This window comes from Oncorhynchus tshawytscha, linkage group LG34, assembly GCF_018296145.1.
Source record: "Oncorhynchus tshawytscha isolate Ot180627B linkage group LG34, Otsh_v2.0, whole genome shotgun sequence".
In the NCBI taxonomy this organism is placed as follows: Eukaryota; Metazoa; Chordata; class Actinopteri; order Salmoniformes; family Salmonidae; genus Oncorhynchus; species Oncorhynchus tshawytscha.
In genome coordinates, this window is record NC_056462.1 from 7,458,858 (window position 1) to 7,472,609 (window position 13,752).

General features: G+C 41.2%; 1 protein-coding gene and 1 pseudogene across 3 annotated transcripts in view; both read right to left on the bottom strand.

Annotated features, from left to right (window-relative positions):
- Positions 1–475: 475 nt before the first annotated feature.
- On the bottom strand, positions 476–3,919 carry LOC112231594 (annotated as a pseudogene).
- A 663-nt stretch (positions 3,920–4,582) lies between these two features.
- Positions 4,583–13,752, bottom strand: part of LOC112231812 (lecithin retinol acyltransferase) — a 61,406-nt gene continuing 52,236 nt past the window's right edge. For 2 of the 3 annotated variants that reach the window (XM_042312097.1, XM_024398607.2), the window contains one exon: positions 5,239–5,363. In XM_042312097.1, coding sequence (XP_042168031.1) covers positions 5,348–5,363 — 16 coding nt within the window. In that variant the 3' untranslated portion in view covers positions 5,239–5,347. Of the gene's footprint in view, positions 5,364–5,972; positions 6,962–13,752 lie in introns of those variants that run through there. The other variant, XM_024398608.2, reaches the window with a different exon arrangement.

A 13,752-nucleotide genomic window follows, 5' to 3' on the forward strand; every position in this document is an offset into this window, starting at 1 on the left:
CAGATGTGAGTAATGTACGCAATTTTACTCAACAATAATCACAATACACCTCAAATATATCCAAGGCCACAATAATGGTCCGCAATACAATAAACCAACATGGGGGAACAGAGGGTAAATAATGAACAAGTAATTGGGGGATTGAAACCAGGTGTGTAAGACAAGGACAAAACAAATGGAAAATGAAAAGTGGATTGGCCGCCGAACGCCGCCCGAACAAGGAGAGGTAACGACTTCGGCGCAAGTCGTGACACCTTTAAACGGTCAAAACTTTAAACTAATAAAATAACGTAAGTTGAAGATGAAGAAAAAACGACTATCACCACAAACGTGACATTTCCCATAATACTTTTTTTTTTTTTAAATGTCATGTACAATGATAATGCAGTGATACTGATAGTGGGACACCATTTAAGCATTCCATATTCCGCAGTCATTTCAACCAATGTCTTTGTATTGTCATGGCCATTTTGTTTTACGATGCCATCCTGATGGTGAAGGGGGACGAGCAGGGTGGGTACTGTGTTTAGCAGCGTTGGGGAGCCCAGGTACAACACGGTGCCCGTTCCACACAGAGCTGTGAGGTAGGCGTTCATCCTGCTGCAGATGATCTTCCTCACTGTCAAACAGAACTGCAGGGAAGAGGATGAAACAAGAGTAAGCATCCTTTGCATCTTTTTTAAATTTTTATCCACCAGATGAATAAAAGCTTGCGAAGCGCTTTAAATCTTAACGTCGTGTTAACGTCGTGTTAACGTCGTGTTAACGTCGTGTTAACGTCGTGTTAACGTCGTGTTAACGTCCGTGTTAACGTCGTGTTAACGTCCATGTTAACGTCCATGTTAACGTCGTGTTAACGTCGAGTTAACGTCGAGTGAACGAGAGGAGTGCTTCTTTGCCTTTGTCTTTGAAAGCCTTCGTCTTTGTTTGATTCAATTGGGGCCTTTGATAGTCTAATGGGTAATCGTTATTGTTAATTGTATTTATGTATTCATCCATGTCCATTTGTGACCATTGAGATGCAAATCTCTTTTTAAAGGAGTTCTGGCCAAGATGCAGCATCCCAATTCATACATACAAATGAAGTACAATGATGATGCAACAATTAATGAAACAGCGTGAGATGTCTTAATGTGACAAGAACACTGTGATTCAACCATAAATACCTCTATTCTATAACGTACTGTGTAGCAGTGGTTCCTATCCAGGGCTACTGGCATTCCATCCTGAAGTGTTTGTCATTACTTTGATTTATATTACAAAGCATTTCTTATTTAAAATGAGGACTTCCTGTGTCTACATTAAAGGGGCAATCTGGGATTCCAACAACAGCAAAGTGGGTACCCCTCCACTGTTTTGGTAAACAGCCGCAGCCAAACAGCGATGCATGGGGGGCCTTTAATGCATTAACACTAGATGGTGCTGCTCACCAGTGCACTACGGTCCAACTCGACAAGTCTGTGGATTTGTCCCAATTCTCTCATGGATTTAACCAATGTTTAGTAACTCCCTCCCTCCGCCACTGCTTACACCAATCAGATGCTTTTGAATGCATTGATGGGGGGTGTGCAAGTGCACACTTTTGGAGAAGGGTAGAGAATCGGGATGCAGCTTTTAAGTTCACTTTTCGTTGGCCTAAAAGCAATCTATCCACAGCAAAACACAATCATCTGACCTTTTCAGAGAAATGTACACCCTTTCAACCGCTCTCATCATACAGTACATTGCATCAGTGTGCAGTATTCCCACATTGATTGGCTATTGTCTGAGCTAGGGGTGATCACAGCATGTCTAGACTAGACGTTGGTACCAGCACACCCGTGTCGTGTTCAGATAGAAATGCCATGATTAGAGCTTACCCTGATTCCTTACTTACATGCCAGAGAGGTTGCATGTCTGTTCTACCCAATATATTTCTGAGCGTTCCACAACACTGTGCCCTGCTGAACTCAGACCAGGACCCGTATTCATAAGAGTGATTAGGTGTGCTGATCTATTACCAGCTTTGACTTTTAGAATCTGACGAATGGATAGCAGGGATCTGATTACGACTCCTAGTCTGAGACGCTTTATAATGTGGTGCCTGATGACACTCACTAATTATGCTCCAGAGATTTTGAGGAGCCTGTCTGTGAATCATGAACCGTTGATCATTTGAACCAGGCGTTTTACTGCTGGGCTGGAAGAAATGAGCCACCTCCAGTGTATGCCAACTGCCGCCATCTGAAGTACTCAAACGTAGGCTGCTATAAACAAGAGACGTTGTAAATCCGTTCTCAAAAACCAAAGGAGTTGAGCAACTAAGCCGCTATTTCCCCGTAGTTTTCAACACAGTCAGTCGATGTCAGCGTGAAACAGCACTTTTATTTGAAAGACCGAAACATATCTGACAGTTGAAGAAAGGTTTCATCCTATGCGTTTCCATTTTTACCTATGTTCCGATTTGGCACGTGGGGTGACGGAGGGTCAATTTAACGACACCACTTGATAGTCCCATAATCTGTGTTTTTGTTTCATAAAATCCATTGAAATATCTGGCATATTTCCCACGTAGCCCACATGCTAAAACTCTTTCAGAAAATATCCCTCCAGTGTGACCTTTTGACCCAATGACACAGGTGACTGGATATATAGAGAGACTTTTGTGGCTACAATTACATGTACCAAAAGGGGCTTTTCCGAAAGTTTGAAGACTAAATATGCTCTGAGTTAAAGCAGATTCCTTGCAATAAACATGTATTGTGTAGCCTAACGCTCTAACAGCAAAGCAATGCACTACTGCAAGTCATTAAACAACATGTTTTTGTAGTTTTTGCTTCCCCAGCGTATTTATCGGCAGCAATTCACTTTAACATGTCTCAGTAGGTTCTTCACTCAATAGTATATTGTTAGGTTAGATTACTCGTTGGTTATTACTGCATTGTCGGAACCAGAAGCACAAGCATTTCGCTACACTCGCATTAACATCTGCAAACCATGTGTATGTGACAAATACAATTTGATTTGATATATGAATAATATTACAATAAGTTTGTCTGACCGTAATTTGAACCAGCAGTAACTCTGACTTGCCTAAGTTAAATAAAGGTTAAATAAAAAACTACTCCCACCATTGGTTCATTGCCCTGAGTATTATGTAACACCAAGTACAACAGTGTACTATTGGCTCATGGTCTCCAATGTTATTCCTACAATCTCATTGAGTACCCCCAGCCATTCTACTGATCTAATCCAGTCCTAGTCCAGCACACAACTATTATAGGGCTTGATGATTGACAGGGTGAGTCAGGTGTGCTAAAACTGGGATAGGTCAAGTCAGTGGACTGAAAGTTGAGGGGACGTTTGGTAATCCCTATTGTCTAAAGTGACACCCTCCCTTACTGAGAATTTGCAGTGACTGATCTTAGTCGTCCGGGAAATCACCATAGATTTTCCGATCACATACTAACCACAAAATGTGTAAGAACAGTGCCCTTTGACAAAGGAGAACCCCATACTCCACCTGGTAGGTCTGGTAGCTGATGGCCATGCTGTAACGGCAGTACATGATGTAGTGTTCACAGTTGTACCACAGCAAACTGTAGGTCATGGAGCCCATGAGCTTCTCTGCCCTCCTGGCCACCTCGTCCCCTGCTTGCCGACTTAGCGATCATCCCTTGAATCAGCCAGTTGTTGGTCACCTTCTTGCTGATGGCACCCTTGTTCTTGGTGAAGACCGGAAGGATGTCCGGGATGAAGTGGGCCACCCGGTTGTTGCCCAGGTAGATGCCGAAATGGGTGAAGAGAGTTCTAGGAACCTCCAAAAAGGTCGCCACGCGTGTACAGGGACGGGTCATACTAAGAGTCTTTGAGCCTTGTCCTCTTCGTCCACTTTAGAAGTGATGGAGAAGCGGCTGAGGAGTTGGAGTAAGGGAACCATGGTGGCAGAACTAAACTATGGTTTGACACCTGGCCGTTTTATCGAGACTAAGGGTCTGAAAGGAGCCAAGCACGTGGGATTAGAGGTTTCTCAACGTTGCAGTGCAATTTTGACAGAAATAAAAGAGCTTTCCACTAATCGTGTGGTTTCAAGGGCGACTTAATTTCACAACCGGGGGGGTTTCATCGGGGGAAATGTTCCAGTTATGTGGCTTTCATTGGCAAATCAGAATAACAACCCCCCAGTTTAAAAGGTCAGAAATATCTTATTGCCTGAATAAACAGTCAGGTTGAGATGTATAATGCTGACTCACTCTTGATATTTCTGGAACTGTGAATACCCCGTACAGTAGAAAGAAAATAATAATGTATAGTCATTACTCAGCAATATTATCCAGAGAATGTGTATATTTTATGAATGTAGCCTTTGCGTAAATTGACCCTATATGATTAAATATTTGGGTTTGGAAATATAATGGGGATATATTGGTTTTTTTATGTGGCCAATCATGTCAATAACATGATCATTTGAAAATGCTGTGGGTGGTATTGACAGAGATTCAATGTGAGTATTAAGATGCACTATGATTGCATGTACCTAACTGTGTGGAAAAATGCTTTGTTAATTAACATATTTCCTGGAACCAGACCAAAACAAACCAAATGACAACTTCCAATATCTTTATTAACATTTCTGATATTTACAATGTATTTGATTGAAAACAAAATGATCTGCTCTCAAAACACATAAGTATTGTATTAATCAGCGTAGTACTCTTAGAGTTTCAAACTGTATTGATTTTTTAAAAATTATACTTGAGGATCATCATTGAAGAAAATGAATTATTTACAGATTAGACGACAGTGACTTACACAGTAAGATACAAAGTAGAAAGTGCGCCTTGGCCAATCTTTTGGGGGAAATATGGACAATACATTGTTCACTGAGGGATCATATGGCCTTTATAAAGGCTTTATAATGCCTTAATGGCCTACATACAATACAGTAAGTGTTGACATGAACACTCACATGTAAAATTGCTAGGCCTGCAGCCACATTGCCCTGTGTTTACTTTTGGCTGGCAAGGATCAAATCAAAAGTGAGTGGATGCTAGCGCTTGCTGTAACAATCGACTATTATGTGACGTTCCACTATAGGCCTATACCAAAGTCAAATGAGTTGGGAGGTGCCAATTAATGTCATCACAAGGACCAATGAAAAGACACCATCCCAAATCGTTTCTATTGAAATGTCCATTTAGGAGTGTTTGAAGGCTTTGAACATTGGCTTCTCAGCCGGCCATCCACAGAGTGAAGGGGATGAGGATTGTGGGTAACGTAGTTGAAGGCGCCAGGCCAAAGCAGATGATGTAGATAATTCCGAGGAGAACACTGAGAAAGACACTCCTCTGGTCTCGGATGATTGATTTCAGGAACTCACAAAACTGCAAAGAAAGGAGATAAATAATTAATACCCATTTAGGATTTTTATGAACAATTCCTTTTAGGCATATTTTATGTATTTATGTTATAATTCTAAACTTGTATGAATTATGGAAGAAAAGAGAGAAGAAGACCTTGGATGCAACAACACCAAAACAACAAACCAAAGCCCAAATACCCGTATTTTCAGTAACACTGAATAAAACACAATGTTTCTGAATATAGTTGCCTATTAAATTAACCATGGCATAACATAATTTAAAATGCAGATGCATTGTCATGAATATAAATACAAAATATGGGATGGAAATATCAAAGGTTGAAGATGCTGTGCCCAATAAGTATTACAACCAGGTTTAACATAAATCAACAATTCAATCCGATGCATTTGTTATAATTTTAATCTAAATGCAAATCTCTGAAAACATTATCTATGCCATAATCTAAAGATTACAGTCCTCGCCGTGATACAGGTCATGCATAGGCAAAATATTTTAAGACACTACATTATCTCCTGTAGCGTAAAAGTTAACGGTTCAGAATTATGCACAACGTAATTGTATTGAAAATTAAAAATATATATATATATAATTCAAGGAAAATAAAATTACCATTTCCGTTTGCTGACTTTTCGCTGAACCGTATCTGCAGTATGTAACAAAATGTTCGCAGTTATTCCATAGTAAACTGTAAGGGATGGCGCCGACGAGTTGTTCTGCCCTCTCGGCAACCTCTTCATTTGGGAACGGTTGTTGCGCCTTGCATTTTCTATCCATATGATTCACCAATATGTTTGAGCCATATACAAAGTCATCCAAGGTGTCCACGCGCACCGCGGCACACTTGTACAAGCAACCCATGATGAGTCTCTTATTTGTGATAACTTTTTTGATGATCATCTTGTCATTGGTTAGCACGGGCATGATATCTGGGATCAGGTGAGCGACTTTGTTGTCACCCAAGTAGATACCGAAGTGCGTGAACAAAGTCCTCGGCACCTCCAAAAGGTCCCCTCTCTGGAGAGACAACGGCGCGACTACAGGACTATATGTCGTGCGCTCTGTGCATCCCGCCCCTTTGTGTTTCCCATCCGTCCATTTAAACTCAAAAAGTTTGAAGTTCGAGAGAAGGGATAGCTTTTCGACGAGAAATGTCAACGAGTAGAGCATGGTGAAAGTTCCTGTCCAAAGTTTTCTGAGAGTTGTCTGGGAGAAGTGGGTTTATATGCGCACTAGGAGGGGACTAGTGCAGCTTAAAGGTAAACCCAGAAGACACGATTGGCCACAAAGGACATTCCCGTGGTGTTTATGGCACTTATGGCGTTTTTCTTTAGTCTACAGAAAATGCCATATTGTTTACTTTACTTTAAATAATTTATTTATGCTTAAGGTGTAAGTTCATTTCTATAATTTAAGTTCACAACCATTACATTTGTAGGATATATAAATCAAATATTATATTATAAGCCTATAATTACAGGCTCGTTGGAATCATATTGAACAAATACATTCGATTTTGTTATTTACAATTTTATAATCAGAAACGCAGATTTTTTAAATAAAAAAATGATGACCATTGTGCCTAGATTCTTGAAATTATTTAACTTGATTATTTTATTACATACAGTATTTTATTTAACCTTTATTTAACTAGGCAACTCAGTTAAGAACAAATTCTTATTTACAATGACAGTAGGCCCTATGTGACAGTCAAGACAACATTTTGAAGAGCACCTTGTCTGGCCAATTAGGCCTATATTGTCTTTTAATCTAATCTAACTCAGGGATCATTACAGTTGTTGTATTCTAAGTCAATTAACCTTGTCTGCCAAGCATTGTGCTACAATTGGACTTTTACCCCATTTTCTCAGCAATTTCGTGATATACAATTGGGTGTTACCCAGCTAGCACGGTGGATCTGGGACCATTCCGGCTGAGAGTCGGGGCACCCTGCTGAGAGCCAGACTCGTCCGACGTCATGTGGCCTGAGTCTGGGCCGCCTTCAGCAGTATTACTTATGGCTAGGATGCGGGGATTGAGCTCAGGCCGATTCCGGTGTGAGTTATCTGGCCCAAATGTATTACTTGGGGCTCGGGCTACTCTCTGTCAGATAATTACATGGGCTGCTTTATATATAATTAACATTAACACTAACACTACTATGTCGTATTTTGATACTTTGTGCAATGCAATTGATAAAAGCATTAACAACTCTGTGGATGGAGCCTCCTGAGTGGCCCAGCGCTCTAAGACACTACATCAGAGTGCAAACTGCATTGCTACAGATGCTGGTTCGAGACCCATGCCGGCTGCACCCGGGAGGCCCATGAGGCGACGAACAATTGGCCCAGTGTCGTCCGAGTTAGGGGAGAGTTTTGTCGTCCGGGATGTCCTTGTCCCATCGCCCTGTAGCGACTCCTGTGGGGGCCAGGTGTAAGGTGTTTCCACTAACACAAAATGTTTTTTTTTGTAGATGGGTATAATTTGTATGTATAAAATGTATCATAGTAATATTTAAAATTACTAAATCGGGTAATTTTGTTTACATTTATTGAAATTTGCATCGGCCGCTGTACAAACATCAAGCATTCCCTGTTAACATGTATAATATGTTAGCATAAACGGGTCCATTCCTTAGCTAGCTAACTACCTAAAAGAATGAGGAGATGATAGCTGAAGTTGAACAGGAGAACTGGGTTTTATTGTCCTCAAAATACAGGCTAACAGAGGGTTAGGAGGGCTGCCTTGGTAAGGTTGCCTTAGCGGGGATATCACTGACAGTCCAGTTTCGGTATGCCTTCACTCTTGCTCCAACGACCCCCATCAACCCCAAAACTAGTGACTTGAAACTGTACATTAACTAGAGGTCCATGACAAAAGCTCCAAAGTGGGTCAATGTTGGAAAATACAAAAGTAAACAAAGATAGGGTTGAAATGTGTTTGCATGAACTTCTAACCCCCCCTCTTATCAACTATAATATTTGGGGTGGAAAGTTGAGGTCTGACCGTCACTGACCTCTGTAGGACTGCAGATGTGAAGTGATCTTTTTTGGGGTCAGAAAAGGGTTGTGTTGTGGCCACATCAAGGTCAAGTCAAGAGCCTGTTGACATCAAACTCCCCTCAAACCCTAACTGACTGGCGTCTTAAGATAATACATCCAACAGGATTTGCAGTTCAGTGCCTGTGTTTCTCTAAGTCTGGACAGATGAAAGGCTCCAAAGCTGGTCGATGTTGTATAATACAAAAGTCAACAAAGACGGGGTCGAAATGTCTTGCACGAACTTCTAACCGTCCTCTTATCAACCAACATATTTGGGGTTAAAAGTTGAGGTCTGACCATCACTGACCGTTGGATGACTGCAGATGTGAAGTGGTCTTGTTGGGGTCAGAAAAGGGTTGTGTTGTGGTCACATCCAGGTCAAGTCAAGACCCTGTTGACATTAAACTCCCCTCAACCCTAACTGACTGGCGTCTTAAAATATCAAATCCAAAAGGATTTGCAGTTCAGTGCTGGTCTAAGTCTGGACAGATGTTCAGCTCTTGACAGTGCCTGGAGAAGTGTAGACTATTCATGAACCACATGCGCAGAACCTGTGTAAATGCACCCTGCTCCCATTGTGTTAGAAAGTACAGTGCCTTGCGAAAGTATTCGGACCCCTTGAACTTTGCGACCTTTTGCCACATTTCAGGCTTCAAACATAAAGATATAAAACTGTATTTTTTTGTGAAGAATCAACAACAAGTGGGACACAATCATGAAGTGGAACGATATTTATTGGATATTTCAAACTTTTTTAACAAATCAAAAACTGAAAAATTGGGCGTGCAAAATTATTCAGCCCCTTTACTTTCAGTGCAGCAAACTCTCTCCAGAAGTTCAGTGAGGATCTCTGAATGATCCAATGTTGACCTAAATGACTAATGATGATAAATACAATCCACCTGTGTGTAATCAAGTCTCCGTATAAATGCGCCTGCACTGTGATAGTCTCAGAGGTCCGTTAAAAGCGCAGAGAGCATCATGAAGAACAAGGAACACACCAGGCAGGTCCGAGATACTGTTGTGAAGAAGTTTAAAGCTGGATTTGGATACAAAAAGATTTCCCAAGCTTTAAACATCCCAAGGAGCACTGTGCAAGCGATAATATTGAAATGGAAGGAGTATCAGACCACTGCAAATCTACCAAGACCTGGCCGTCCCTCTAAACTTTCAGCTCATACAAGGAGAAGACTGATCAGAGATGCAGCCAAGAGGCCCATGATCACTCTGGATGAACTGCAGAGATCTACAGCTGAGGTGGGAGACTCTGTCCATAGGACAACAATCAGTCGTATATTGCACAAATCTGGCCTTTATGGAAGAGTGGCAAGAAGAAAGCCATTTCTTAAAGATATCCATAAAAAGTGTCGTTTAAAGTTTGCCACAAGCCACCTGGGAGACACACCAAACATGTGGAAGAAGGTGCTCTGGTCAGATGAAACCAAAATTGAACTTTTTGGCAACAATGCAAAACGTTATGTTTGGCGTAAAAGCAACACAGCTCATCAACCTGAACACACCATCCCTACTGTCAAACATGGTGGTGGCAGCATCATGGTTTGGGCCTGCTTTTCTTCAGCAGGGACAGGGAAGATGGTTAAAATTGATGGGAAGATGGATGGAGCCAAAAACAGGACCATTCTGGAAGAAAACCTGATGGAGTCTGCAAAAGACCTGAGACTGGGATGGATATTTGTCTTCCAACAAGACAATGATCCAAAACATAAAGCAAAATCTACAATGGAATGGTTCAAAAATAAACATATCCAGGTGTTAGAATGGCCAAGTCAAAGTCCAGACCTGAATCCAATCGAGAATCTGTGGAAAGAACTGAAAACTGCTGTTCACAAATGCTCTCCATCCAACCTCACTGAGCTCGAGCTGTTTTGCAAGGAGGAATGGGAAAAAATGTCAGTCTCTCGATGTGCAAAACTGATAGAGACATACCCCAAGCGACTTACAGCTGTAATCACAGCAAAAGGTGGCGCTACAAAGTATTAACTTAAGGGGGCTGAATAATTTTGCAGGCCCAATTTTCAGTTTTTGATTTGTTAAAAAAGTTTGAAATATCCAATAAATGTTCTTCCACTTCATGATTGTGTCCCACTTGTTGTTGATTCTTCACAAAAAAATACAGTTTTATATCTTTATGTTTGAAGCCTGAAATGTGGCAAAAGGTCGCAAAGTTCAAGGGGGCCGAATACTTTCGCAAGGCACTGTAATAGTCAAAATGAGAGTCCAAGGGCTTCATTGATAAAACGTTCAGGAGTACAGATTTGATCGTAAATTGTGCATACGACGAAATCCACAGCAACAATAGCTAGGTTTCCATCCAATTGCCAACAGATTTTCGAGTGAAATATTCAAAAATCCCGATTTTCCCACCAGTGGTGTTTCCACAAAACGGACTTGTTGCAGATAAACATCAGTGCCTGATAACAAAAAATGTACTTTTTCGCTTAAGTTTTCATGCACCAAATACAAATCTAATGTTCAATATGTTTCCATTGCATTTTCAACTCTACTGATAGTTTTGTCACAAAAACTGTTGTGTTAAATTGCAATGTGCCAGGTCTGGTCTAGCCAACAGCTTACAGATACAGTGTGGGTAGGCTCTGTGGGTAGGTTAGTCTACAATAGCCAAACTTCAGTCAAGCATCGATCATCACGTCACCAGAATAAGACCCTCAACATTTATTGGAAAGGAGTATCAAGCTCATCACAGTGCACTTTCACCACCCTGTGAAGTTCATAATGAATTTAATCTGTAAACGAATAAAATACATGTTTTCCCGAGTCGTAGTGGGAGGACCACACAGCATGTCATCGTGTGACTCCAAGTTTACTTTGACATGTTGGTTATTATATCAATATTTGTGAATAAAGGAAGTTCCACATCCATTTATTTCATACGTTATTTTACCGTCACAAAAAGAAATCCCTCCATGTCGAATGAACAAGTTATCTGTCGGCATTTATACAACTATACCACAACTTCCTGCTTCCATCACGGTGTGACTTTACTTGCATAACAACTGTGGATAGAAACGTGGTTGGAGTGATTCGTAAATCTTGACGTTTACATAGAATTATGTCATTTACATCGATTTTGCATGACATTTTTGGAAATGAAACACAGGCTTACTTATTTGTGAATAACAACTTTATTCATGGCTGTATATATTATTATAAAAACCAAATGGTGTCATATTTTAAGAAATGATCATATGCAATGTGGTATAAAAATTAAGAAGATTTTATGATAACCACATGTCAACCAGCGCTCTCACGTTCCACATTCAGTTGAATGAGTTTACAGTTCATGACCATACATTGAACTCCTGGGTGGCATTAAAACAAACCTTTGGCCTCTCCCCACTCAGAGATTTACTTCCCAGTCAAATGGCCCCATAGTTATAGCAGTCACCACTGGGGGACTTTTAACAAGGGTCCTGAAAAGTAATTCCGTGAGGGCCACCAATAGTCAGTGTCGGCTTTGTTCTTGACTCCATAAACTTGAGAGTTTTACTGAGAGAAGCATGTCACCAGTTTGAGGATAACCCAAAAACGTCTCGTTATGCACTTCTTTTGAATGAACTGTCAGTGATATACACTGTATAACTCATTTAACCATTTAGGGTTGCAAAGGCAAATAGGGGTGAACCTTAACTTCCACTTAAAGCTGGAATCCTTCATGATAAAACTGCCAGGTCTGTTTGTGATACAACAACAAAGAAGATACTGCAAATCCCCAGTGGCGCTCTTTCCCCCTCCAGCGGATTCCATCTTTAAGCAGATTTTCCACTTGGTCGTGAATTGATGTCATTGGGAGACTAAATTAATATTTGACTGAAGTTCAAGCCCCCCCCCCCCATACTGAGACTTAAAATTCTTAGACTAACTGGCTGAACAGCTAACTGTACTGTATATTAATGAAAAATGGAACACAGCTATCTCTTTGTGGTGAAGCCTATGTAATGGCCAATGAGAAGCTTTGATGCCGTCGGCCGCCATATTGGTACCCCCAGAAGGAGCAGGATTTAAGAAAATTATAGCGCACCCCCCCAAAAAAATATGCAATGGAGGCGTACCGCCAAAATGGCTGCGTGGTGTCTTCAATACAGCGCCCCTGACAGTCATCCATGGTTTATACACATCAGTGGGTGCAGCAGACTAAATACAGGACTGGAAAAGGGCAGATTGCAGGTTCAAATATCCATACAGTTACCTCAGTGTAACTAACTAATGAACTAGATGAGGTGTTCTGTTTTCTCATGTTAATGCATACGTGACTGAAAACTCTCCAACACAAATTCCCTTCAACAGTCACACCAACACATGACAGAGCATCCAAGCCCTATCTAATCAGTTGGTCCCAAGCCTAGAAAATAAGTATTTTTCCTGGCACTTGAGAGAGCACGAGAGCACTAGGAAACACTTTCCATCTGGCGTCTCTCCAGTTTCAAGGAGGAGGAAGAGGCCAGTTCAACGGGAGTTCAGGGAGAGTTTACTGTTGTTTAGGTTTGGGGGCCCGACAGTTGACTCCCAGGTCAGCCAGGCCTTATCTGTCTGGGTGCCTGGGTTTCACATGTTGTTTCCCATAGTAAGAGTGGGTCATCGAGAGGTAGCCAAGGTGTGATTTATCACCTATGTCAACAACGGGGGCTACAGATGTAACTTTATATCCCACTAGGTATCGTTATGACTCCGCCAACTGTTTGCTTTGGTGTGGAAAGCGAAACAGAACTGAAAGAAGATCTAGGACACCCTTGCCAGAGATGTAGCCTGGCTACCAGTAAATAAGATACAACTAGCATTGTGTTTATGGTGGTGTGAAGAGTCAGTTACCGTTCATTTACAGCATATTACATATTGATCCGTCAAATAGAGACCCTGGTGGGAAATCAGAAAATGCTGGAGCACTGCCTGGGTGAATATGTATAGGCCTATTTGTACAAATAAAAACAATTGCAATGCTCTCTTTAGACTATAAATATTATAATGCCCTAGTTTTGTAATGGGTACAAGAGCACAGGCAAGTGCTACCCCAGTATAGCCAAAGTTCTTGAGAGAACAGTGAGTGCATTTTCTAGAGAGGAATACCATTGAGAATGCCATGTATTATAGGTGGAAGTGGGACGAATTAGAGGAGCACAGCCGGGCTTACCGACCCACCGACTGACCTCCCAGCATGCTGTATGTTGAATATAATGGGCCCCTATTGGGCAAAAGCAGTTCTGAGAAAGTGGTCACCCAGATCTCTCACAGGAACAGCATTTTAAATATGTGGTGTTTTATGTATATGTATATGATTGAGTTATGTATATGTCTGTGTTTTAGTGGTAACAGAC